The following is a 27925-nucleotide window of genomic DNA, read 5'->3' as shown; positions in this document are numbered from 1 at the left end:
CTGAAAATTCAGCCAGTAATTTTGCAAAAGCATGTGGCATAGAAGGCTCGGGAAGAGCGGCCTGGGAAGATTTGTTGGGAATGTCGTGTCCGCCAAGGGCAGCAGGGGCAGAAGCCAGCTTCACGTCCACAGCTTGCTCAAGGCAGAGGGGTCTCTTCTCCAAGGCAGACTTCTGAACAGGACCTCGGGGGTCTGGGGGTATCTCGCAATACTGCCCAGGACGCCTCCCTCCGGGAAGGGAGACTTTGCTTGGTGGAAGCGGCTGCCTCTCCGTCTCAGCCTTCCTGCCAACTTCTTTGAGGGCCTTGATGGTGAGGTGCTCTTGCTCAAAGTCTTGAGTCACCTTTGGCGGCTGCTGTGAATGGGGAGCCGCCACCTCGGATCTTGCTGCATTTAGCTCAGCTTCCGAGAAGGTCTCAACAGCGTCATCTGGAGATTCGCTCCCTTTGGATTTCAAGCACTCCTTCATGAAGCCCATAAAGGTCTCCCCATTGAGGGAGTCTGGGCACACAGCCTCTTTTACATTGTCCAAGGGGAGGCGGTCCATCCTGGGCCTTTCCCCAAGTAGGTCCTGTCTGTAAGTGCACAATTCCTGCCCCGCTTTAGGAGGTATGCCAGGAGAGGGCTGTTTAGGCGGCAGAGGAGCAGCAACTGGGCTCCCCCCATGAACATTTGTCTTGGTCTGGATAGCTTCAAAGTCATCAATGGATCCCCAATTGCATTCTAGGGCCTTGGGTGGAATTGCGCCTTCTGGGCTGGGTTTCCGTGGCTTGCTCCCTTTGTCCTCTACATGTACAACCGCTGTCTTGACAGAGTCAAGTGCCTTGGGGAGCGGCTTGCTGCTCTCTGCAGCAGTCTCATTTTGGGAGGCTGGAATCACAGTAGCATCTTCTATGACGGTGTCGTCCGACTCCCCAGAGCTGTCAGCATCAGCCATTTCAGGTAGGCTGGAATTTGGCCAGCGGACATCTGCCTTTGGCTCTGCTGCGGTGGTGGGAATGACTTTCACAACAGATACCTCACGACCGACCACAGCCTGCTTCTCATCCTTCTCCACTGGAGATGGGCTGTCTTTTTGGTGGATGCTGATTTTGAGGGGCTGGTGAGGGCTGGAAGCTTTGCTCGCTTCCACCTTGCCGCCCACCGACCCGGCAGCAACACCATCTGAATCTCGGGCAGGCGATGGCAAGAAGCCCGAGCTGCCAAAGTCATCAGGCTTGTCCTCCAGATCCTTAGGAATCAAATCCCAGTTGAGCATCTCGCTCGTGAAGCTGTGCAAGTCACGGACACATTTGGACACTTCTTCCAGTGCTGCCGTCGTGCCTGAAGACTGGCGTGAAAGGCCAGGTCCCGGTGGAATTCGGCTCCCGCCTCGCGGCTTCACTTGAAACTCACACACGCTGTCTTCTGGGATGTCCGTGAGGAGCTCCCTTTCACTGTGCATTACCCAGTTGCTACCGATATCATTGGAGTTGCTCGCAAGGACATCTTTGAATTCCTTATCAAATTCCAGTCTGTCAGCAATGACCTCAAATGGAGACTCGGGGGAATCTTTTTCCACAACGGCCTCGCCAGCAACCATTGGGGATGTTGGGGAATGAGAGTAGGCAACTCTGGGTGGAGAGTGCTCGGGTTCGTCTTTTGGGTTGGTTAGCAAGGCCAATTTGGACTCTCCACTTGAAGCCGTTCTTTTGTGTTGGTCACATTTACTCAGATCAACTTTTCCATCTAGGGCAACACCTCCCTTAAAGTCATTATGAGTCAAGGAAGAAGCTTGTACCACCGGGTCACAGGTGTGAACTTTGGATCCAGCAGAGAGAGACGACTCTTCTAGGCCAGTGGATCCTACAGAGACTGGCCCTGCTCCCAAACCTTCACTGGTCCCATAGATGTGGTCCTGACTTTGGCCATCTACGAATTCTTTTCCTACATCTGAGGGTGCGGATTTGCCATTTCTTTCCCTCTGGTTTCCTGAATATGCTAAAAAAGCAGCTTGAGCTCCAGCTGATCAAGAGAACACAGGGGAGGAAGGAAATTGCAACCTTGGAAGCCCAAGTTGTTGGGACACATGGAAGAAGAGACACAGACCCATCCTGGGGCCCCCATTTTACAAACGGGATAAAAGGGGAAGAGCAGCAGTCACAGATTTCACAGTCAAGCAGGCAACATGCTCTTAGAACTAGGGAGACAAGACTCCGAAACATCTACCTTGGCAAACATGCAAGAGACCGTCACCCATAGGACTTCACAAGGGAGCTACTTCACAGGGGAATTTTGATCCACAGGAACATAAAAGCCACCAACAGTTAAGTTCATAGCAGATGAAGAGCTCAGGTCAGCCAAAATAAAATAAAATAAAATAAAATATCTAAGTGTGCAATGGTGAGCATGCCGGGTGGATGAATAGAAGTAACCCAAATTAGTGCATGTAAACAGAATGATACTGGTCGCTTACGGGGTGGCACGGCTGCAGGGAGACACACCCCAGTTCTGATAAGCTGTCAATGTTTGGAGGGGCTTCTTGAGCAAAGTGTCTAGGAACTCTGAAGCTCTACAAGAATGGCATGTTTTACTAGCTTGCAACAGCCTGTGCTGCTTGCACAGGGCAGAGCAAAAATGCCCTTCCAACTACCGTCACACCAAGTAATAGACAGAACAAACTGGAGAGAGAGAGAGACTGTAGCTCAGCAGGAGACCACATGCTTTGCATGCAGAAGGTCTCAGGATCAACCCCAGGCATCACGTCCTGAGGGACAGCTCAGCCTGTACTGGGAAAGACCACTCCATGACTCAGGAGAGGCTACACCACGAGGCTAGGTGTACCTAAGATCTGACTATATCCTTCCTATGGATGTTGTGTGCTCTCTGCCTTGACTGAGCTATCCTGTCCTTTCTAGGTGTGAGAGAGTCCTATGATGGGCAATTCTACCAATGCTTCTGGACTGGGTTGACACAACAGAACAATACTGGGAACCACTCCCTATGCTTGGGGCAATGGTTGAGAAAGGCACTGGAGGGGTGTGCCAAGAGCCTAAGGGCACCAGCCCACATATTGCAATAGAACGGAGTTTCAGTCACTCAGAGGATTTTTCTTCTAAGTCACCCGACACTTAGAATGCCATGGGAAAATAAAGCTGGAACCGTGACAGTCTGTTTCTTGGACAAGTGCAATATTACAGCCAGAAGGCATCATCCACAAGTGAGCTTCTGAAGAACTGCATTCTGGACTAATGTTTGGAAGTCCACAACAGAAATCTCCCCTTTGTGTACAGAATCTAGAAGGAAAGGGTGTTCATTTCTCCTGCTCATTATCCTCATGGAGCCACCTCAAAAGCCAGGGAAGAAATCCTCGTTAACAGACATGAACATGTCCCCTTCTTGCTTCACGAAATGTATCACGGTTCTGACTTCATCCATCCAGTCTCAAACCATGAAAGGTCAGGTGACAGTTGAAACTGCCAGGGTGCCTTTTTGGAGTGCAACTGTATTGTATTCTGAATTTAGCCAGAGATGACATGCTCTAGAAAGGAAGTCCTGATGACAGCTTGTTTTCTTGAAGGAGGAGCATTTGAGCACAGGACTCTCTACTGAAACATTTTAGCCACTGCCTTGATTGCATCAAAGAAACACGTTACTGAAACATGGAACGGCTATTCTCACATCTTTACCCAGTCTCACTGATTTCAAAACAACTCGCTTCCATGCAAGACTACCCTGGGTCACAGGTATGCTGAGGCGTCCCTGTGATGATGCACAAGCCTATCAACTCACTATCTAGCGCAGGGGCAAGCAACCTGAAGTCGATTGAGTCCAGTGTTCAAAATTAGCCAGGTGCCAGGCGCATTTTGTGACTGGGGATTGTCAGAATGCGAGCAATTTGAGAAGTCTTGTCGCCATGCATGGTGACGGAGACTGAAGAATAAAATTGCTGCCGCTGCCGCTGAGGACATGGGAGGAGAAATTCCTCCCCAACTGACTCCAAAGTACCGTATATCGCGGCGTATAAGGCGACTCGGCGTATAAGACGACCCCCCAACTTTTAATGTGAAAAAACAGAGTTTGGGGTATACTCACCCAGCCCGGGATCCATGGCTGCTGAGGCGGCGGCAGCGGTGGGGAGAGCGTCCTCCGCGCCACACAGGAGATTTCCGCGCTTGCCGCCCAAGCGCACAGCGGCCCCCACGGCTGCTGAGGCGTCGGCAGCGACGCCTGGGGCAGCGGGGAGAAGCTCCCCGTCGCCGCAAAGGAGGCCTCCGCGCTTCCTGCTGAAGCGCAGGACGGCCTCCACGGCTGCTGAGGCGTCGGCAGCGACGCCTGGGGCAGCGGGGAGAAGCTCCCCGTCGCCGCAAAGGAGGCCTCCGCGCTTCCTGCTGAAGCGCAGGACGGCCTCCACGGCTGCTGAGGCGTCGGCAGCGACGCCTGGGGTAGCGGGGAGAAGCTCCCCGTCGCCGCAAAGGAGGCCTCCGCGCTTCCTGCTGAAGCGCAGGACGGCCTCCACGGCTGCTGAGGCGTCGGCAGCGATGCCTGGGGCAGCGGGGAGAAGCTCCCCGTCGCCCCAAAGGAGGCCTCCGCGCTTGCCGCTGAAGCGCAGGATGGCCTCCACGGCTGCTGAGGCGTCGGCAGCGACGCCTGGGGCAGCGGGGAGAACCTCCCCGTCGCCGCACAGGAAGCCTCCGCGCTTGCCGCCCACGCCCAGCCCGGGCTCCATGGCGGCTGAGGCAGCGGTTGCGGCTGGAGCGCCGGGGAGAGGCTCCATGCAGCCAGTGGCGGGGCGGAAGTCCGGGTCATGATGTTGCAGGCGTACAAGACGACCCCCGACTTCAGAGAAGATTTTTCGGGCTTAAAAAGTCGTCTTATACGCCGCGATATACGGTAGGCTCGCTGCTATGTAGCGCCAGTCACCCTTGCAAAGGAGACAAAATGATAACTAGATTTTGTTTTTGCGCCCATAACGAAGGTTCCAGAAGCCATGTGGTGAATAGCTTTTCTATCCTAGTTTCTAAGACTAGAAGAGCCATGTGTGGCTGTAGGTGGCAAGAAGGCAGGGGGAAATGGGGTGGCAGGACAGAGAAAGAAAAGGAATGGCTCCATTCATCTTTAGCTCTGACCCCGCCTACTTTCCGGGTCTGCCCTGCATACCAAAGGTATATCGTCCCCAATCTACTTCCAAGGGAATGTGGCCTAGCAGAAAATAGGCTGCCCTCCCCTGATCTACTGGGGTTGGTGGACAGACCCCATGGTGCATGTGTGCCAGTGGCAGTGGAACAATTTAAAACAGTAAGAAAGAGAAAGAATAAGGGTATGCCTATACCAGGGTTTCCCAAGCTTGGGAACTCCTATCATTCCTAGCTACCAGAACCCATGGGATGATGAGTGTTGGAGTCCCACAACAGCTGATGACCCAAGTTTGGGAAACCTTGCCTACACTAATAGTTCTATACCAGGCATGTCCAACAGGTAGATCGTGATCTACTGGTAGATCACTGGATGTCTGTGGTAGATCACTCGTTCCCCCAAACAAGCTCAGCAACTTTGGCTCCCCTAAAAAAAAATTCTACATCTTTGCCCTGAAGCCCCCAAAACAGGGCTTTCCTTCCTAAAAAAAGCTCAACCACCTCGACCTGAACCCCTAAAAACGGGGTAGATCACTGCCAGTTTTTAACTCTGTGAGTAGATCGCAGTCTCTTGGAAGTTGGCCACCCCTGTTCTATACAGCTGGTTAATCTATCAAAACTTCTTACCTGCCACCCCCAATGATGGGAACTGTAGGGTGCTAAGGAGTGTTACAGACTGCCCACCCCACCAAGTTGCAATTCCCAGGATTTTCTAGGGAGGCAGAATGGCAAACCAGTATGTCTGATGTGTAAGTACGCCAAGGGGCGAGGGAGATACATACCATAAATTAAAGCTGGGGCCCATGTTATAGCTGAAGGCTTAACTTGGGTCTCAGATTTGAAAAGGTTGAAGGTCATGAGCATACAACCAATACTCCCCTGCTGGGGAGTAATGGGCAAGCTGTCCTTCAAGGAAAGCCTATTGGTCAGTTCTGGTCTTGTTGAGGAACTGTCTGAAGATCATGCCATGGAGGAACAGAACAAGGTTCCAATACAGCAGATGTGACGTAAAACTTTAATGTCACTTGCCTGAGACAGCTCAGCCTTAAAAACAACTGCGTGCCTATAGGTGCTCCTCTTCACCTCCAACTACAAGTCTGGCAGGCACACCAGTTACAGCCAAGGAGAGCCTGAATAAGGTCTTAATGCTGAAGAGAAGCACACAGATTAGTCAGGTGAAATTTTGGTTTTAAGGTAACTACACTGAGCAGAAGCCGGGAATTTACTCACAAACTTCATGGAGCTCAAAACTCTTATTACCATCTACTTTTGAATAGTGTCTGCTGCTTGGTGTCATTTAAATGCCCATCTCAGTGGTAATTTGAAAGAAATTTGCATTCTGCACACAGAAGAGCCTAGGCTAAATCCCAAGCATTTCTAGTTCCAAGGATTTTGGTAGCAAGGCCAGGAAGACCACTTCCTGAGGATCTTGGAGAGCCACTGCCCATCCGAGTAGACAACACAGAATTAGGTAGACCAAAAGACTGACTTGGTATAAGACAACTTCATTGACATTCTTTAACTTGCAGGAGCACCTACAGCTCAGTAGCAGAATGCTCACTGTATGTATATGGTCCAAGATCAATCTCTGGCATTCTAAATGGAGAGAAGTAGGAACCTTGCTTGGACAGATGTCACAGTAGAGTGTACCAGGGTAGATGCGCCAAGGGCTCTGCTTCAACCAAGGCAACTGTCCCCAACTTGGTGCCCTCCAGAAGTTTTTGGCCATCCAAAATCCCCGACCATCCACTATATTCACTGGTGGTGATGGGATTTGGGAGTCCAGCAAGAGGAGTACATGAGGCTGGGGAAGGCTGCAATAAGGCAGTTTTCTAATTCTTTGTGGGGGTTACCCCATTAGTAGCCTTACAAAGAGTGGAATTACTCTCAGAGCTCTCCCTCAGGCCATTCTGAAAAGAAAGACATCAGGAAGTGTGGCATATTTGTTACAATAGGATATGATCTCTCTCCGTTGTCCTGCTGGACCCAGCAAGACACACAATGAAAGAGACAGAGATTGGCAAGACCAGGTAGCACAACGTATTTGCACCTCAAATTTTCAACATCAGCTTTGAAGTCAGGCCCAGAGGGCAGCAGCCTGCCTAACTTGGAAGCAAAACAAAAACCACCTGCAAATCATTTCAATCTATTTCAATCTGCACTAATTAAGTCACCCAGCACCTGGACATCATCTGTGGCTAGAATTCAACTAATTTTTACTCAAAATAGACATGTTGCAACAGACCTTGGCTTAACAACAGGAGGGCTCCTTACAAAAGGGTACAGTGCAGTAGTTTTTGCCTTGCATTGAAACAGAAATTCTCTACCTTTTCAGTTTTCAAACACACATTTCTAGCTCTTTTTTCCTAGCTTTTAAATAAAAGCAGATCTTGTGATTGTGGGCACACTATCAAATTAAAGCAGTGGCTTTCCAACCGTGTTCCAGATAGCTGTGATACCCTCATTAGAGGGAAAGGGAGCCCTGGCCGTTAGGTCCAGTCGCGGATGACTCTGGGGTTGTGGCGCTCATCTCGCTTTACTGGCCAAGGGAACCGGTGTACAGCTTCTGGGTCATGTGGTCAGCATGACTAAGCCGCTTCTGGTGAACCAGAGCAGCGCACAGAAACGTCGGATACGCTCATTAGGCTATCCTTAATTAGGGGTCCTTAATTAGGAACAAGCTTTTCCCACTGCAATACTCAAGAAGTGTTTGGACACATTCTAGGCATAGTAGGTGCCATGAGTATATTAAGTGTGCTTTAGAATCCTTTGGAATATACAATGTTTCCTCAGTTGACAGATCAGGGTGGACAGCCTTTGTGGAGCCTAAAAACCAGTGGGTTAAAGGTTCCAAAGCAGGAACAGATTTGAAAGGAACAGATTTGAAAGGGGCTCCAAGCTGTCCAATCTCTTTACAATAGTCATGGCTACATCACAATTTAGTTGCCAGAGCTGTGACCTGGGCTCACAAATTCCCACCTGCAGTTCTGATTCCCCCTCTGACTGCTCAATTTACAATAACCATGGTTTGTTGTTATGTCCAAAATGGGTAAGCTACGGTCACCACCAAACCATAGCTTACCTGAAGGCCAGAAATCAGTTCAAGCCAAGGTTCCCAATTCTAGTTTGGAGGCAAATTGCCCATAGCTTGTGCAAGTCAGATGTCATGGCAAATTAGTTGTTGTGAATCACAAAGCGAGAGTGCGAGGAATCTGGGCATGTGGGAGGAGAGGGAGAGGGAAAAAGAGTGGGTGAACCTGAGGCATAGTCTGGCTCTAACATCAGAATTTGCCATAATATCTGGTTATGTCACTGCAACCCTAACCACCTTACCTATCTTCCACATCAGCCCTTGGAAAAACAAAACAAAACCCAAATACTACCTTGATTCTGCTAACCAAGGATTTTTTTTAAGTTGAATCAAATTTACATGATTTGTTTCCTTTGCAGAATCAAGGAGGATTTTTGAGTCAGGATTTCTTTACCAGCACATGCCCTAGAGCCCCTCCTGACTAAGCATCTTGCCCATAAATTTTAGTCGCCTGCATGCTTTACTGCCATTGCCACCCCACACCTCCATTTTTGGCCTGCCAAATCAAACTGGCGAGTGCTCGGTTTCTTCAAAAAGCAAGTTTACACAGACAAAGGTGAAGCTCTTCAAAAGAGAGAGAGATAAAGAGAAACACAGCGTGCAGAAGCAGCCATAGAAATAGCACGTGATAGCCACAGCACCAAGATAAGGAAATCAGCCAGGACTTCGCAGCCAAACTAGGTTTCGAGGGAACTTTAAGTATTGGGGGGGGGGGGAGAGTGCGAAGAAAAATGTTTTTTTGTTGTTGCTTACAAAAAAGGCTGTAACTGGTTTGCTGCTGTTCGCCCCAAATGTGTTTCATTGCAGCAGCTTCCTATTCCGGGGCCGAAAGCATTTCAGATGCCTAAATCATTTCAGTCTACCCCCTGAATGCAAGGTGCTAAGGACAAACAAAAGGGCCCCACAGGGTTGAGGAACCCTCTGGCTCTCCAGAGGTTGCTGGACTCCACTGCTGGCCACGCCAGCTGCGACTAACTAGAGTTGGGAGTCCAAGAACATCTGGAAGGCCATAGATTCCCTATTCCTGTTCTAGAATAGGCCAACATGGTGCCCACTGGATTTTGTCAGGACTCCCAACTTCTGGCAAGCCCAGCCACAATGACCAATGGTCAGGGATGATGGGAGCTGTGGTCCAACATCTGGAGAGCCACAGGTTGGCTATCCTTGTGGTAGTGACACTGTTTGAAAACAAGATGCTGATTGGCCAGGGCAATTCCGAGGCCTGCTCTGGTCTCAACTGGGGTGGTTAGGATATATCTTGACAGCCAACACTCTCTTTCAGCTGCATGATGTAGTGGACAATAATCCACAGTATCTGGTGTAGCTGTAATTTAGGACAGTTGTGTTCGTCCTCCAAGAGAGGAACCATAGGGTTCCCTGGAACACCAACAGTGATGAAATGGGTGCCAATGGCAAAATGGATGCAAGGCAAAATGCTGGACTGAAAACTACTAGGCAAGCTATTCTAGGGCACAACTCTGTTTATGTGGGTCAACTTTCCTCCAGCTGGAGCCCTCTAAGAATTCAACCCTAGGAGCCCCTGCCAGCATAGCCAATTAGCTACAACTTGGGAGTCCTAAATATCTGGAGGGCACCAGGGTGGGGAAGGTTGACTATGGGCCAATGGTTAGGGGTCCAATAAGTCTGGCCAACACCCTGCATTTTCTGCGATATAACTTGGCATATAAAGAGTTCAATGGAGGTGAAAATTCACCTAATGGAAGGTAAGATGTGAGATTCAGAATCCTGTTGAAGACAGACATCAGCACCATTATTCATGTGACTTCTTTGAGAAACAGTAAGGGTGGGAAACACAGAAATTTTGTTTCATTGCAATTGAAGCCTACTATTTGCTTTATCATGGAATAAGGTATGGGGAACTGGTGGCTTTCCAGACGTTGCTGAACTACAACTGCCATCATCCCAATCATTGGCCATGATGGTTTGGGCTGATGGGAAATGTAGTCCACCAACATCTGGAGAGCCACTGGCGTCCCGCCTCTGGATCAAATCATCTTCAAATTCCTTCTTACCTGGTCCTGTTATTTAAAGGTGCCATATGAAATCTGACCATATGGTCCATCTAGTCCGGTAATGTCTACTCAAATTGGCAACAGCTCTTCCAGATCCTTTCAACTGGAGATGCCAAGGATCGAATGTGAGATCTCTGGTATGAAAAGCATGAGCTTCACCATGGAGTTATGGACCCTCCCTTATTATGTAACATACATAATATGTAAGCCTATCCTTACCCTCCTCATCAACTGTATTTAAGAGGCAAGAGAATTATCGACACTTCAGCAACTTCCCTACCAGCATCTTCCTGGTACATCACACACCTCCTTCCCAACAAAGGCAGGTCCCGCCATTCCTTCTAACTGAGTTTGTATGACTGCGAAGGAAACCCACATCAACACTGCTAGCACCAAACTATCTGCTGCCAAAGGCATGCAAGCTGGAAAGAGTTTCCATTCATTCACTTTAGCAGAGAGTCCAGGAAAGCAATTTTCCAAACTTTGTACCACTACAGGTCACAAACCTGTCTGCAAAGGACATACTGGAGCATCTTCTATGGGAGCCATCATGCACTGCAAAGATTCTGGGGCATGATATGTCAAGCGTACCACACTTACAGGGCACCGGGGCAGGTCCGTTGGACTACACTGCCCCCCATGTGACATATGTAACCAAGTGCATGCTCAACTCTCCCTTACAACCACACATCATATGGGAAGATTGTTAAGCACAGCCAAGCTGGACTTCAGGAAGTTGCTTACTACTACTGCTGACCACTCCTGAGTATCCTAGAATAGAGTTTGAAAACCAGTAGCCTAGGATGCAATACTATCCAGACAGACAACTACATAAGGTATGGCTGTTCTGCTAATTATCAGTAACTTGAGAAAAGGAGATTTATTTTGTGAAACATGTCACACCACCTTGGAGAGGCCTACTGGAGCCATATTGAGATTGTAGTTCCTTTCTAACCTTGAACTCCTGAAACTCTGTGATCTGGAGAAGTTTTTGATCTAAAATTTTGCCCCTCTTCACAGATGGGGCAACCAAGCCCCCACTCTCCCTGAAAGATACATACTGTTTCGCTGAACAATAATCCATGTACTTTTAGCAAATATGGTGGTTTCAAGACTGCACCTTTAACACAGACAAGAGTTTAATGCTACAGCTTGCTAGAAATGGTAACGGGAAGGTAGACACTAACTATACTAGGCCATGAACGAACCACTGTTGAATATACCGGTAACCCAACAAGCTTTTTCTGGAGCCAGCTAGAGGATGTGTGGGATAATTGAAAGAGGTGAACCTTATCCTGCTCCCAGTTACAGCCTCTTTTGCAACATTTTTCTTTCAGCAGGGGTACAAGAAAAATGACAGACTTGCCTTGTGAGGTCGAAAAGAGAGAGACAGGCTGAGAGGAAGAAACAAAGGAATCTGAAAGGAAAATACATAGGATGAGACTCGATGACCTTGGAAAGGAGGAAAAAACAAACATTAGAGCAGCTTTGTAGTTCCAGATGTCTCAGCTGTACCTGGGCCACAGGAGAGGGGCTGAGAAAAGATCAGCAGCTACTCACTCACCTGGCTGCAAAGTTTTATGAAGTTTCTACGACAGCAAAGCCAAACTGAAGGATATTATCCATCTGCTTAAGAAGGGAAAAGGATAGCCTTGTCACACAATACCTGCAACACACTTTTTTTCCTTCTGATTTTTCTTTTTCTTGCTTGAAATGCCAGGAAAAGAACAGGTATGTAACAAGCAACTAACTAAGCTTCAGGGTAATTGGAAGGCTTTTGGCAACTGCTTAAATGAGACTTCAGAGAGAGAAAACTGGTCAACCCCATTTTACACAGAGGCCATAGCCTAAGGTGTGCAAAGCTAAGGGCAGCCAATGTGGCCCCTGTCCAAATCTGGTTACTGGATCATTTCCTGCAGCTCCCGAAGCTGGGTACCTGGATGCAGCGGGAATGACAAAATTAGCTGCGCCTTGCCAGCTTTCCTGCACTGGCTTTCAATGCAAAGTTAGTAAGAAATGAATTCAACTTCCTTATAAAAATAGGTAGAGGAATTTTGCTAGGCCACTGAAACCAATTTGAACACTTACTGAAACTCTTTCTGAAACACACAACACATATCAAAACATACCATCAGCTATGCTATCAGAATCTGCACACTATCAAGAGCCTCAAAACACATCTCTCACTTGTTGCTGATGCTTCTCTCTCCAATCAGGTCACACCCTTTGCTGTCATATTGCTTTCTGTGCTCCTCACACCTCCATTCTCAGCCAGCATCTAACCACAAAACAGCTCCGTTGCCCAAGCCCAACATCCCCTTCTTGCTGGAAAAAACAGAAATGTTTACATATTAGAGTTCTTTATGCCAAGCCATGATTCACATCTGCCTTCCCCAACCTAGTGCCCTCCAGATGTTTTGAACTCCCATCTCTTATTAACCCTAGTCATTGGCCATGTTGGCTGGACTGATGGGAGCTGGTGAGTTCAGAACATCTGTGGGGCACCAGGTTGGGGAAGGCTGGTTTGTACTAACCACAGCTTAGCATCCAAACCATGGTTGAGCTCCACAATTTTACTTACCAAGTCATGCATTCAGATAGGCCTTGGAAAGTGTGATGAGCCCCAGGCTTCCCCTCAACCTCACTGCCAGTGGGGCAGATGATTCCCACCTGCTCCCCCACCCCAAAGTTCAGAGGGAGCAAGGGAATTGATTTGGCAATATGAGCTTCCCTTTGTCCTTGAGCTCAGAGCTGGAACAGGGGGAGAGAGGCACACATGCATGCGTGGGACAGCTGACAAATGCAGCCAGTCAAAGCAAGCCTCCGTCTTCCCTACTCCAGCTCCAAGCTGGCTTGGGACACGGACACAGACACACACGAACACACCTGTTTCTGCATTGTGTGGCACTTCCCGCCCTTCTAACTGCAAACTTGGAGCTATAGAGAGGAGGCAGGGGCCTTGCACCTTCTTCAATGCTTTCCAAGTGCCTGGGCATGGCTGCTCCCCCCTCAAAGGCTTTCTCCTACCAAAACAGTTTCAATTTGTAGTTTTAGCACACATTATAATTAGCTGCTGCGACAAGTTTTTACAGGACATGTGGTTTTTTGGGTTGTTTTTTTTTTACTAATTACATTAGCCTTTGTAAGATTTTTTATTGAAAGGCAGGCTACGTATATTTTAATAAATATAATCTACGGGCCAATGAGGATATGTGTTACAAGGGTTGTATCCAAAGAAGCCGTTGAAATCAATGATAACCAATAACAAGTTCATTGATTTCAACTGGTTTACTCTGAGTAGGGCTTAATCGGACACATCCCAAAGTACCGGTATCTGAAAGTGCGGTTTCTAATACACATCTTTGAGAAGTGATTGTCTCTCACTGACTATGGTACATGTGACCTGAGGTTCAGTGTGGAATTGCCAGAAAGGACCGTGTCCGACGCATACCTAAGGAATCTCACATTCTGCAGTCTGCTTAAGGCTAGAATGATGGCCTGGAAAGTGTACATGACAGAACCAGTTTATCCACTCTATCACAGACCTTGGTAGATGACTCATATTTTCCAGAGTAACTGTACAGAAAAGAGAGAGAACAAGCTTAAAAACCTGACATGCCAGCCTGGGAACTGGTATTGGCAACAATTCCTTAGGGGGGAAAAAGAAAGGGAGGAGGTTCTTGCCAGCTGCTTCTCATGCTTATCCCTGCCCAAACACCCCTCCACAAGGGGAAAATTTCAACACCGGAGCTTATTTAGCAACGATGAACAGCAGCTCTATGCAGACCATAGATGACAAGTTACAATTTGCACCAGGGGTCTCCCTCTTTTACAAGAGGTGCATTGTGAAGCCATTGGCAAATGCATTCCCTAGCTACAGCCCGATGTCGTGCAGGAAAGAACAAGGCTCGGGGTGGGGGAAGAGATGCACTGGTAGAATAAATGAATGAAAAGCCCCTGGCCCCCCTTATCAATCATTCCTCCGTTCCCAGCTGTTCTGCCAATAGGGCTATTTAGTGTCATTTGCCCACAGGATTAAGCTTTCAAAGGAATCTTTATTTTGATTTATCAGACCTTGCAAGAGGCTTGCGCGCACAGCCAGAGCATAATTGCAGAGTTCTAGATGGTTCTTTGTGGAGGCCTTTCTGAGGCAGCCTGAGCGGATCCCAAGCTGGGATTTGCATTGAGAAAAAGCAACTGTGCTGAAAAACCATGGAAACAATATAGTTTGGGGGGGGGGGGAACCAACACCACCACCAAAACAATGAACAACAAAGCATTTTGCTACTTATGATAAGACAGACCTTGACAGAGGACAGCACAAGGCAAAACAGGTCAAGTTACAGACACATTCCTTATCATTCTTTCATATTTGTACCACGCCTTTCTACCCAGCGGGCCCAACAAGGGCCCCCCAAAAAGAACTACCAAGATCTAAAGCATCTAACAAAACATTTAAATAATCCAAGCACAGACCAATGCAGTAATCTTAAAAAGCCCAAGCTACTCCAAGCTTTAATGCCATCCCCAGAGCACATGGTCAGTTTTTTTTTCCTGAATGTCCAGGGCTGTGTTTAAAGACCACAAAATGGCCTGAAAACCATTTTAAGGTTTCTTGACTCTCATCAAGTGTCAAGACATTAACCTACTGAAAAAAGTTGAATCTTCATTAAAATTGCAAATTACTACTAGTGGGCAGTAGTTAGCCTTTGAACAGCTATCAAGTCCAGCATTTTGTCTCATTAGTGTTCAAATTGCTTCTTACGTCGACTCAGTAGTCTTTACAACCTCCACCAAGTAGACCAGGATTAAATCCTCACTGCAGACGGAGCAGGTGAGGAGGCTGAAAGAATAAGCTTGTCAAGGAACATCTAGGATATTTGTGGCTGGGGCATCGCAACTCACATTCTTGGCCACTAACTCTCCCCTCACCAATTTACACCCCCCACCCCAGCTTACTTCTGTTTTGTTTTCACATATTTAATTTCCTCCGAAATCTCATAACTAGCTATTCTGGTTTAAGAAACATTTGCTACTTACAGAGTTCAAGTTAACAAACAAGACAGCCACAGGACAATCTTAGGACCACAATGCAATTAATTCCCTCCCACAATTGGTTTTTTTTTTTTTTAGGTAGAAAAAATATATCCCTTATAGTAGTAGTAGTAGTAATGTAACACCACTTAATTGAAATTAAAACAAAATTATGGATAATAAGCACTGTAGCAGAACACATCTCAAAGGACATAGCTCCCCAAAGGCAAAAGAGAAATGCCTTCATTTTCCACTGGGGGGGATGACAAGACAGGACAACCATGACAAATGAACACACCAGAGCCACAACTGAGGAAGCCTTGCTTCTTGTGGAAGCTGATCTGCCATCCATAGGAGTCTGTACTTTTACCACAGCATCACTCAGAACTGGAGGAAATTCACATAGGAGAAGACACACCCCAAGGCCCAGCTGTAGACGCTATCTAAACAACAAAGCTGGTTATAAACAAGAATCCTTAAACCACTGGGCTTGAAATAAATGGTGGCTCTGGATCTGCTGGCGAGTCATGAAAGGCCTCTCATGATCTTCACAAGTGGGCAGCAAACAGTCACGGCAGGCCTCTGAGGGTGTCAGCAAAGCCCGCACAACTCAGAATAGCTCTGCTGGACAGCTACTTGAGGATGCGATGGAGGCAGCAAATAGGTTGCATATACCGGTAAATGTGTAAATAAGGCAAATCAATCACTTGTTGGTGGTAAGATCCATTCTTACGTCAAGGCTGCCACCAAAATAATACTGTCAGAGAAATCCACACCTATTATTTCAGGGGCCATCAATGTGGTAGAAGTCTTCTCCGCTACCCCACAGAATCTTCTTTGCTTGATGAAATTAGGAAAATTTTACGTATCCTCCCTGAACATTCAACTTAAATTTTAAAGCAGTCTCTAGTTCGTTTGTGGAAATCAAATAAAAAAGGGGGGGGGGAACCTGCAGGCAGAATTCTACCCAAATGCTCAGTAAGAAGTTGCCCTGTTCCCACCCACCAGCATTCTGGCCAATGGGTGTCGAGTTCTTGGGGTAACTGAGAAGCATCTGGAATTTACTGTTTATACAAATCACAGCTATAAACGTAACAGGCTACCTATATTTAGTTTCCAGCTGTGCTGCACTGATACCTCCCCACCCCATTTCACTGCAACATTCCAGGCTTGGGGCCTGGCCGTAGGAAGTTTGTGGTTGGTACAGATTCATATCATGGAACGTATACCATACCACCTCCCTCCCTTCATTTCACATCAACTGAAGATTGAGTAATGATGACCTTTAGAAGTACCACTCCCAGGTATATCACTGGTGATCACTTCATTAAGAAATGTGATTGTAGCTTTAATAATAATAATAGAAACAAAGCTTGAAGCAGCTACAGAGAAGCAGCTCAGATTTTTATCTGAGCACTGTCTCTTACTTAAAAAAACAAACAAACAACCCCTTTCTTTTACTCTCCTAAAAATTACGCTGGACATGCTTTGGGCGGGGAGGAAGAGGGAGAAAGACAGGTACTAGTCTTAGACCTGCCTTCTTCGACCTCCCAGCTGACACAACAGCAGCTCATGCGTGTTGGAAAAGAGTACAAGAGCACCCCATCTCCCCAATGTGGCTTCTCCTATCAAAATCTATACGTCCACCCCCCCCTTCCAAGCTGTGTTAATGTGGTGGGAAAAGATGCTGTGAGATGGGATCGCACCATGTCTGTTTCATGAGCACTGGAGACCTGTTCTGTAAGAAAAAGAGGCATTAAGGCCATCCCAGCTGAAGCAGCAGCGCCCTGCACATAAGGGGTGGATCACAGGAAAGAGCTGCATGTTATGATGGCTGCTGTGGGTGCGTGTTGCTGAGACAAAGCTGGAAGGCTGCCTAGAGCTGCCTTTGTGCAGAAGCACAGTGTATTCCCAATGCAGAGAAAGAGAGAGAGAGAGAGATGGGAAAAGCAGTTCGTCAACTTTGCTTCTGTTTAGTGGAAAACACAATTAAGCTGCCTTGCGTAAGAGGAAACGCATCCAAACAAGGGACATTTCCTAATTGCTTGAGGGACAGGACCCAGACTTCTAGCTAGGAGTGTTAGGAATCTAACAGAGCTGCTTGGAGTCCAGTATTTCTAACCAGTCTTGAATTTAGTTACAATGGCACCATCAAAGCACTTGGATGACTGTACAAGCAGATGATATGTATTCAACCCTTTAAAACCTGGGGGGGGGAGTCCCCCACACTGCGGCCATTTTCCTAAGAGTCCATACAAACACAACATCAAGCCAAGGTTTTTCACATGGTGGGTTGATCCCAAGTTACCAGCTGCCTAACTGCCATGCAGCAAAGTCATCAAGTTTAAGAGCTTCATGGCACATGTATTGCATCAACTCCAAACCAGATATGGTCTATATCAACCCCCAATTAAAATATGACTGAGACCAACACTTCCAGTTTCACTGGCCTGCTTTTCTAAGAAGTGGCATCTCTTAGCCCAGAATCACACCATGAATCATCGCCTCACCCTAAAACATTTAAAATTTTATAAAATGACTCATGAGCTACCTGGAGCTTTCAAAAAATGATGATTTAGTCCCATAATTTCAGCCAGACAAGTGCTTTTTAAATTAAAGTTCTCAACAAAATGCATCTCAGGACTGCTCTACAAATGGAGCAGAATAAGGCGGTAAAATGGATGGACAAAAGCGTTGCAGGCAGGGTGGATTTGATTTAAATCACTAGTCAGTAAGGCTCAGGGCCGATTTAAATAAAAAAAATCTGATTTAAATTGGATTTTTTTTAATTTAAATTGGATTTTTTTTATTTAAATTGGATTTTTTTTATTTCAATCGGCCTTGAGCCTTACTGACTAGTGATTTAAATTGTGATTTAAATTGTGATTTAAATCAGTTTGATTTAAATCAAATCCACCCTGGTTGCAGGCAGGGATCATTCCTGCCCCCGCCCCCGTTCCCCCTCTGTTGATTATTTTAAAAAGCAAAAGTGGCATGTCTCCATTAGGGATTAACATGGAGCAGGAAACCAACTGCAGTGGTTGTTGGACTCCAACTCCCTTCAGCCCCAGCAAGTATTGCCAATGGTCAAGGATGATGTGAGTTGCAGTGCACCAACACCAGAAGGGCATCACTTGGCTATCTCTGAGAAACAGCAGATGTTAGTCTCTCATTCTACTGCCATGGGCAGACCCAGCCTCCAAGCCACCAAATAATTCTGTTTGAGGCAGGTCAGTGTCCCAATGAAAGACTCAAGACAATGGGCCAGTTTAAATATCACAGCCAAGCCATGGTTTTGTCATCATATACAGACTTTGGGCTTTCATTCTCCCTCCTCCATTCACCTGCTGAAATCCCCTCCCTCCCTTGCTTTGAGCAACCAAAATCTGGAACATGAGTTCCAACTGTGCTTTCTTTCTAATTCCAGTTCTGGAAGCAAACTATGGTTGACCCAAAGCAAGAAGGAAAGAAGGCAAGTGGAGCATGCAAGGGAAGAAGACAGAGACAAGGGCTTCTCCATTTGCTCACAAGGGCCTATCCATGGCTTGGCTACATTGCACCCAGACCTCTGAAACCATAATCTCTCTCCTAATGAGGTCCACTAAGTTTGCAATCCAAGGCTGGGGGGAAAAAGATTCAAGTACAACAGTGTCCCAGGACCAAATTGCCTTGAAATGGGTAACTATCCAAGTATTCTAATTGTTCACCAGAACACACACAGAGAGGTCAATATCTTATTCATAACTATCCCAAATGCAAAGCAAGTGTGCTGCATAATTTATTATTATTATTAGTTATGAAGGAGAATGGATGCAGCTCTCTGATTGCATCTCAGCCCAGAGCCAAATGCAACTCAGAGAGTAAATGCGTGCATTTCTTTTTCTCTTGCAACATCCTTTGGGGATCTGGCTCCACAACAGCAAAAGGATCCCAGGCTTTTTTAGCAATTGATTCTGCAATGCAGCACCTGCAAGACTACCTCTTTTAATGCATTAGTGCACAATTCCCCAACCCGATGCCCTCCAGTTGCTGTTGCACTCCAACCCCCAACAGTCATATCCAGCATGGTTTCCAGTAAGGTATGATGACCAAACTGCGAGAGGCAGTGAAGGCTAGGCGTGCCTGGCATGCTCTGGTCCACGGGGTCACGAAGAGTCGGACATGACTGAACGACTGAACAACAACAACATGATGGGAGCTGGAATACAACAAAATGTATCATTGCAGGAAGGCAAAAAAAAGAAGAAGTACTGATCCAACAGGGAAGGGGTGCCATGAGCCACATTAGGGTTTTAACCCAACATTCTAAATACAATTTTATTGCAGGGCAGAGAGGTATCAGATTGGGACCTGAGAGACCAAGATTATAATCCCCACTCAGCCTTGAAATCACTGGGCAACATTAGGCCAGGCACTCACCTTGAGCCCATGGAAGAAAGATGGGATATGAATTAAACAAACAAACAAACAAACAGCAAGAGTAAATGCGGCACAAGACAGGTACAACAGCAGAACCATAAACAGCCATGACTGTGGATGCCAAGCGGTCACCTCAATATTTTGGAAAGCAAATCCAAGGTTTCAAGAAGAGGTTCTGTTAACTCAGCACACTGCCCTCACAATTCTGAGATAGTGAGAATTAAGGAAATGACATCACCATGATCTGGCCATTTTTTAACCTTCTAGTCACAACTAAGGTAAGCATGTTAAAGAAGGGCTGCTATACGTTTGGATTTCAAAGGCGGAATTAATGTCAGGAGGGAATTTCCGAAAGGCAGCACTTTGTCCTGGATCTCAGGAAAGTCAATCAAAAAAGTTCAACATTCGGGGTGTCCTGGTTTTCACTTTTTGAAATACGGCAACCCAAGTTAATGAGAGGAGCCCTTAGACCTCCTGCATGGTAGGACCATGCTATCCCATTCTGAGGGAGAGGGTGTTGTACCCTGTCATAGTGACTCAGCAGATGAATGTCTGAAGAGCCCAGTTCTTTTAGCCGGTTAAGTCTATTAAATTCCTTAATATGCCTTTTTCTAAAAAAAAAAAAGATTCAAGACCATAATACAACCATTTTGGATCTGCAATTCTCTTGCTAGTGATTATAAATTAGCCATCCTCTTCAATATTGAGCGGCAAAAAATGGCTTTAGGAAGAGGTACAGGAAATCGTGTTTCCTTTCCCCCCACTGCATCAAAACTACTCCATTATGGTTTGCAATGTTGTAAAATAAATCCCACAGTTACTAACCTGCTATTTTTTTTTTTTTAACAAAAAAATAATCCTAGCCTGCTGATGCCTGGCAAAGGAGAAACAATGTGTCACATTTCTATGCTGGGCCCAGAAGAGGGACAAAGTGCTTTATCCCTCCTGCACTAGCCCATTCACTCACCTGGGTGCAATTCTGGCTCTGCTTAAATACAAGGCTGATGTATTGTCAAGCTAAAAGATGTGCCCAGTTCTTGCGTCCACATGACAGTGAAAGAACCATGAGCCACAGGCCAAAATGGAGACCTGGTGGCTAATTTGTGCACCGTAAACAGATGCAAACAGATTCTTATTTATAATACTTTCCCCTGCTTCTGCTAGTCATGAAGAAGCACTGCTTAGGGTACTGAGGCATGCTCCTGGTCACCAAGAGTCCTCCCCCCACGTGTGTACATGCACCCTTGCACACACAACTTGGTGAAAGCATTGATGACACACCCATCAACTCCATATTTACAGGGTTAGAAACTGGCTCTCTTAAACAATTCACAAGTTGTCAGCTTCTATGCCCAGTTCAAAATTAGGATCATAGGCCTTATATCATTGGTCAGTATTGCGTACACTGACCTGGCAGCAGCTCTCCCAGGTTTCGGAGACGGCTCTTTTCCAGCTCTCCCTGGAGATGCCAGGGGTTGAATCTGGTGCCTTCTGCATGCAAAGCAGGTGCTCTGACACTGAGCTATGGCCTTTCCTCAGTCAGGTCTTGCACAACATTTCTGTGGAACACATGCTGGGGCACCGCTAACACAGTCAAAATTGAATAGTTTTGATTGTTGAATTTTAAAGTTTACAATTTTAAAGTTACAATTAACTGGGTAAAATGGCTCTGCAGAGAGGTTTAAGAAGCTGACCTCTGGTTCAAGTACATTGGAACTTGTGAGTCCTCAGCAATAATACCACCTACCATTTATAGGGCTTTGTGTGTGTTCAAAGTGCTGCCCATCCACTGTGGTACAACAGCATCTGCTCCCTGTCCTGCTGATAAGGCACAAAGACTACACAAAGAGATACACATTCACGTGTACCTATAGTTAACATTCTTCTTCCTTGACATGTTAAGCCTGAATCTTGTAAGATGATACAGATAGCACTACTCGGCATCTGTGGGGGAGCTGGGCATGTGTAGGGCAGCAGATGAAATCCACACCTTGCTCTTTATTAAGTGAGGTGACCTTGAAGCCCATACATGTCCTGAGCACCTTACAGCCTTATGCCTGGAGCCTCATCTGTACTAAAAAAAGGCTCAGCTTCCATGATGGAGACTGATGCTCGCTGATCTGGAGAAGGACTGGTGGTGAAAGGGCCTGATTCTCGAGACAGCTGGTTTGGGTTTGCAGGAGCGGCTTCCGAGGAACCGTTACACCCGAGGGGCACAAAGATCAGACCACGGACAAGGAAACAGCTATACGGTTGACAAGGATCAACAACATTCCTTCCCCATCTGGCATTAAGTCATACACCATACGTGTTTGCCTACTGGTGGTCACAAGACAATGGACTACTGCATGCAATATAGCTGCCATTTGACCTTGACTCTACAAGGAAGACTAAGCATGAAAGAAACTGCTCTTTCTTGAGCAAGCAGCCACAATTCAGACATCTCAAGACAAGACTGACAGATTGGAGATGTAAAAATATATGGAGAAAATGTGCAGAGAAAGACGGCATCTTGACTGAAACGTTGGCACTACAAGAACTGCCGCATACCAGACGCTACTAATATGCCCATGCAAGGGAAGGAGCGTGGTCAGGAATTTCAAAACAAAACCCACAAAGGGGTGGTTTTTAAAAAAAACAAAAGTCAGCTAACCCCCAGCTGGGCCACTTGATGAGGCAGAGCTATTGTTAGATGGGGTGCATTGCAAGACTCAGCCCTTTTAAAGCACTGTCACTTGGGCCTGTGTTTTCCACCCTCAGTGAAGCATCTGCAGTGCAGTTTGTTGTGTTGTTCTTTTTTTTAATGAGCATTCCCACCTCTATCTGAAAGCTGCCTTAGAAGATAAGAACCATTTACATCCCAGCCCTCTGGAGCTTATTAGGAGAGGAGCGGCACATATTGCAAAATGTTATCTGGGGTGCCTCCCTACCCCCCTCTCCAGTTGCCTAAAGGCATCACGAAAGGGAAGATCTGTCATCAAAGCTGCCTTCTCAAAGGCAAATAATTAAATGTACACCTCCAAATGTCCCCCACCCACAAAAAACCCCCAAGGTTACAGGGATTTTTTTTCTCAGGTAAGGTTTTAAAATAATTAAGACTGCTTTCCTGCTTCAAGTGGGAGCCAGCAATACAACAAGAGACCTTAAATCAAGACGATGACAGAGCAACTGTAATGGAAAAAGGCAATGCGCCCCCCCCTTCAGTTTGATCACCTGCTTGAGGAAATGGGAGGGGGCAGATTAAGGAAGCAACTAGCCTGGATCCAGAAAAAACCCAGCAAGCCCTCCCCAAAGCAGATAAAAAGGTTGCTCAATTCTTAGAGCTATTAGACACATTTTGCAGTCTAATCTGACAAGCATACAACAGACAGAAGCTTTCCTCTCCCCACCTTCCAGTTGAGACACCACTCCCTTCTCAGCCTCTAGCCCAGCTGGTGTTTTTCAAGTGCTTAGCAAGCGACCACATTTGGAAATGCACTGAAAAGGTACAAAAGCAACATTCAGCCAACCGTAAGTGTATCTGTTTCCCAGTCAGTTTGCTATGGAAGAGTGCCCTTAAAACCCAAGCTTTCCTTATCCCATTCAGAATCACTGCCAGTGTCAGGGAATGGCCTCCCCAGAGTCTGAAATCCAAACCTTGCCATTGCATCATGCCTGATAAGGCTGCAAGGCGTATGAAATGGTGGGTTAGGAAGCAGCAGGTTGCCGAATGGTGGGAGGAATACCACCATTATGTACAAAAGACTATTACATTCAGTTCTCCTTCAGTCACACCCCTATACGCAACTACATACCACAAAGGACATACAATTATTATACAACTCCCAACACCCCGTTACCAACCAGCATAACACCCTGGCTACTTCAGTCTCCTAAGGATTGTCCATAGCACCAACACCACACCCACAGTCTTGCTTGCCTTCCACCCCATCCTACCATATTTCCCACACAGTCCTGTTTGCATACCGGTAGCAATCTTCATTCACCCCACACATTAGCCACAACACATTCTATATCTGGTGCACTTCTCTGCGTTACACGTTCCCAATGGACATCATCCAAAATGGCATTTTCTTCCAGAACAGTTCCTCTTAAACCTTTCAGACACACCCTTTCTCTCCTTAAGTGTAGCCCACTTTGGAGTTGTATTTCAGCTCCATGCTTCATCTTCTACTCACTGATTCTTCTGCAGGGACCATCAAATACCTTTAGTAGGATCGCCATATGTTCACAATACAATATGCAAGCTGCTCTGTTACACAGTACTCTCACTCTCTCAGGCTAAATTTTAAAGGGAGATAAATATTTTTAAAAAGAGGGAAGAAAAGTGTTTCCTATGCGGTTATAGTTAGTCAGCAGTAGGATCCCCCCCAAAACCCAACGATTTTCCACCATTATAATTATACTTTAATCGGGCCTGATGAAGGGATCAATGTAACCCACAAATCTATATGCTACAATGTGAACTCTTGCCTTGACAAATATGTTATTTGGTTCTAGTGAAATATGTTTTTCTAACACTGCTCTTCCACCCCAAAGCCCCACCTCCTGTCATATAGGCTGATCATCTTTGTATCCCTCCTTGTAATACACACACACACACACACACACTGAATGAAAATGAGTTAACCTTTGGAAGCCTTCTATGCAAAACACTCACATATTATCAATGGAAATATGCATTAGTCCTAACAGCAGCTGCAAAAAATTAAATGCAAATTTTGATGTCAATAAAGGGACATTATCCTTATTGAATGCTCTCCTAATAGCAGTTACTTTATATATATATATATATATATATATATATATATATATATATATATATATATATATATATAAATATGCATATGTTTATATAAATAGAAACGCACATACCCTGGTTCTGTGCAATGCTAAATCTCGTCTACCATATTTCAGACTTACTAAAAAAAAATGGCAGTACTTTAGCCCTGCCTGCATGTTTTATAACAATAAAGGCTATTTTGCTTTCTTTTCTTTTTTTCATTCCAGGCAAAGGACTCCCTGTAAGAGCCGATTTACCTGGGTTGGTCTTAATAACAAGAAAACAGGATTCGGAAGTGCAATGATTTAAGCGTTTCAGGGAATCCTGGTGCCTTTCAGGGTTCTAAGTTTTTGCTACACCGCCTCCGCCCACCCCTTCCTCCTTCCTCGTGCCCACAAACCACCCGGCACTTCCCTACCTAAGCCAAGCCCCCTCCCCCCACCAGCTGTTCTTTCCCCCCTGCCCACCTCCCCCCCCCTTACCAGCGCAAGGCTGGGGGGAACCTGCCCCCTTGAGGTCTCGGCCTCCGGGCTCCGAGGAGCCACCACCAGCAGATGAAGAAATATACGGGGACTGGGTGGCGGGCTCAGCCATTTCGTCGATGGCGGCAGCGGCGAAAGCGACGGGGGGCGGGGGGAATAAACCAGCGACAAGGACCTCAGTTATAAGCGACCGCCCCTCTCAACAGACAGGCGCTGACTGACAAGAACGAGGAGATCAGGGCAGACTGCGCAGGCGCAGCAACTGGGCGGCGGGCCGGAACGCCGCGCAGCCGTACTCCGGAGGGGCGGGTCTGGGAGGTTGCTCTCCGGCGCGGGCGCAGTGAGAAGTCTGGAAGGAAGACTAGGGGTATATGATACAGTATATTGTGCCTCCTGCGTCCTCCCGCAGAGTATTTCTGCTCCTTCCTTACGTTGGTGTTAGAAGCGGAGGGGAGGGGGCGGCGGATTTTTTTTTTTTAGCGTGAATAGGCGGTTTTTGAGGCTGTTCACTGAACAAACGCATCACGCCCCCTCTCCATTCTCGCGAGCTTTCCGTGTCCGTTTATTACGTTTGCGTGAGCGCGCGCGCGGGTAAGACCGGCACTTACGCGTGCGCAGTAGCCATAGGGGCCTGAATAAACGGCCAAGAAACGCGGGCGGGCGCTTTTGGGTTTTAAGAATCTGCTTTTTTGAGTCGTGTTTCGAGCCTTTAGGAAAAGGGGGGAAACAGCTCAGAAGGGATGCTTTCTCCTCCTCCTCCTGAAAAATCTCTTTCCAAATGGCAATTGGGATGCATTAGTATTCCTTAAATTTTGAATTGGGAAAGGGCAGTAGCTCAGTCACACCTTGTGACCTGGCTCAGTATAAGATGGCTTACCTATAAGGGCCATAGCTCAGTGGCAGAGCACCTGCCTTGCTTGCAGAAGGCCCCCCGGTATCTTCATGTAGGGCCGGCAACATTCCCTGCAGGAAACCTTGGAGAGCCGCTGCCAGTCAGTGTAGACCAGCGTTTCTCAAACTTGGGTTACAAACTTGTTGGACTACAATTCCCATCATCCCTGACCACTAGTCCTGCTAGCTAAGGATGATGGGAATTGTAGTCCGACAACACCTGGGGAACCATGTTTGAGAAACACTGGTGTAGATCAGAGCTCTCCAAACTGTGGTGACACGTTAGCTTGTTGGTTGCAGCGTATAGGTGTGTCCCATGAACACTCCCCATTCTCCTGGGGCTGGAAAGGGGTTAGTTTAACCTCCGGTTTGCTAGTAAAACTGTTGCAAAATAATGCATGTCTAAAAAGTGTGTCACCAATATGAAAAGTTTGGAAAGCTCTGGTATAGAGATGATAGTGAGCCAATGACCTGACTCAGTGTAAGATAGCTTCCTGTGTTTCTATGTTCCTCAAGGGAAAGGGCCGTAGTTCATTGGTAGTGCTTCTGTTTTCATGTTTACTCAGAAACACAGTTCACTGAGACTTACTTGCAAGTAGATTATTGTAGGGCAGCCCCACACTGGGCCGATTACAGTAGTCTAATCTGAAAGTCGGGATGCGGGAGGCGGTGTGGGTTAAACCACAGAGCCTAGGTCTTGCTGATAAGAAGGTCAGCAGTTCGAATCCCCAGGACGGGGTGAGCTCCCATTGCTCTGTCCCAGCTCCTGCCAACCTAGCAGTTCGAAAGCGTGTCAAAGTGCAAGTAGATAAATAGGTACCGCTCCGGCGGGAAGGTAAACGGCATTTTCGTGTGCTGCTCTGGTTCGCCAGAAGCGGCTTAGTCATGCTGGCCACATGACCTGGAAGCTGTACACCGGCTCCCTCGACCAATAAAGCGAGATGAGCGCTGCAACCCCAGAGTCGTTCATGACTGGACCTAATGGTCAGGGGTGCCTTTACCTTTACTAATCTGAAAGTCACAACTGCATGAATGGCAGTACTGTATTCAAATACTGTATTGTAATAGAATGTGAGGGTTGGAAGGGGGACCCCGAAGTTCATCTAATCCAACCCCCTGCAACAACTGCCCCTTACAGGGATTGAAACTGCAACCTTGGTGTTATCAAGGTGATGGGGGTTTGTGTGAAGTATCAGTTCCAGATTAATAAACAAAAGCTTCTACTTGCTGTTAGTTTGAGAAAACAGTGTGAACATTTTCCTTTCCATTCCCGATTATGGTTCCACATCAGAATCAAAAGAGCACTAAATATATAAATAAATGTGCCTTTAACTTAAGAGTTCTAAATATACTTCTAATCCATAATACAAACACTTTTGTAATCTTAAAGCTGATAAACAGGAATGGTAGGTAAGATAACAATTGTTCCTTTATCTCTGTGAGCTTTTCCACTTTCATTATTGAATGGGCTGTACTACACACATAGAAACTCAATTGCCAATGTTTAATTTTTTAAATAAACCCTGCTCCTGTGCTTTTAGCAGCCTAAAATAAAACAGGGAAAGATTTCGGCATTGGTTTATCTTCATGTTTGAACATATGCTGCAGATCGGGAGAGGTACCACCAAGGACAAGAGAAGTTAATGAACAGAGCAGCCAACAGAATACACTGCAGTATGTCTGTATTGCGCATAAGAGCTACAATTTGCAAATGTGCCCACAGGCCCCCAAAGGCTGGCAACTCCTGTCATAATGGTCATGTTCTACCTCCACTGTAGGCCTCTGAAAACCAGTTGGTGGGAATCGCAAGGGAATCACAAGTTGCTGGTAATCACAAGCGGAGAGCATGCAGTTGCACTCAGGTCCTGTTTGCAGGCTTCCCAGAAGCATGTTACGTATTGTGCAGAAGACAGTCCCTGATTTGAAGGGCTCAGGCATTGGCTCATGGGAGGGGGAGCAGAGGCAGCAGTAGTGAGGTTTGGGGGAGATCTGGGTTGGTGGCAGAGGCCTGCAGGTGTGTACTGCTGCCAAAACAGCTCTGCAGTCTGGTTTAAAGATAAAGAACTATAAGAGGGGTG

General features: G+C 46.6%; 1 protein-coding gene across 3 annotated transcripts in view; it reads right to left on the bottom strand.

Moving 5' to 3' along the window:
• Positions 1–25267, bottom strand: part of RTN3 (reticulon 3) — a 42598-nt gene extending 17331 nt beyond the window's left edge. The window contains exons 1-3 of one of the 3 annotated variants that reach the window (XM_033136374.1): positions 24957–25267; positions 11605–11655; positions 1–2004 (exon numbers count right to left, since the gene is read on the bottom strand). In XM_033136374.1, coding sequence (XP_032992265.1) covers positions 1–2004; positions 11605–11655; positions 24957–25068 — 2167 coding nt within the window. In that variant the 5' untranslated portion in view covers positions 25069–25267. The remainder of the gene's footprint in view (positions 2005–11604; positions 11656–24956) is intronic. The other 2 variants (XM_033136375.1, XM_033136376.1) reach the window with 2 other exon arrangements.
• Between the last annotated feature and the right edge of the window lie 2658 nt (positions 25268–27925).

The sequence above is a fragment of the Lacerta agilis genome, chromosome 17 (genome assembly GCF_009819535.1).
Source record: "Lacerta agilis isolate rLacAgi1 chromosome 17, rLacAgi1.pri, whole genome shotgun sequence".
In the NCBI taxonomy this organism is placed as follows: domain Eukaryota; kingdom Metazoa; phylum Chordata; class Lepidosauria; order Squamata; family Lacertidae; genus Lacerta; species Lacerta agilis.
The sequence above is the reverse complement of the archived record's forward strand: the minus strand, read 5'-3'. Positions and strand labels throughout refer to the sequence as shown.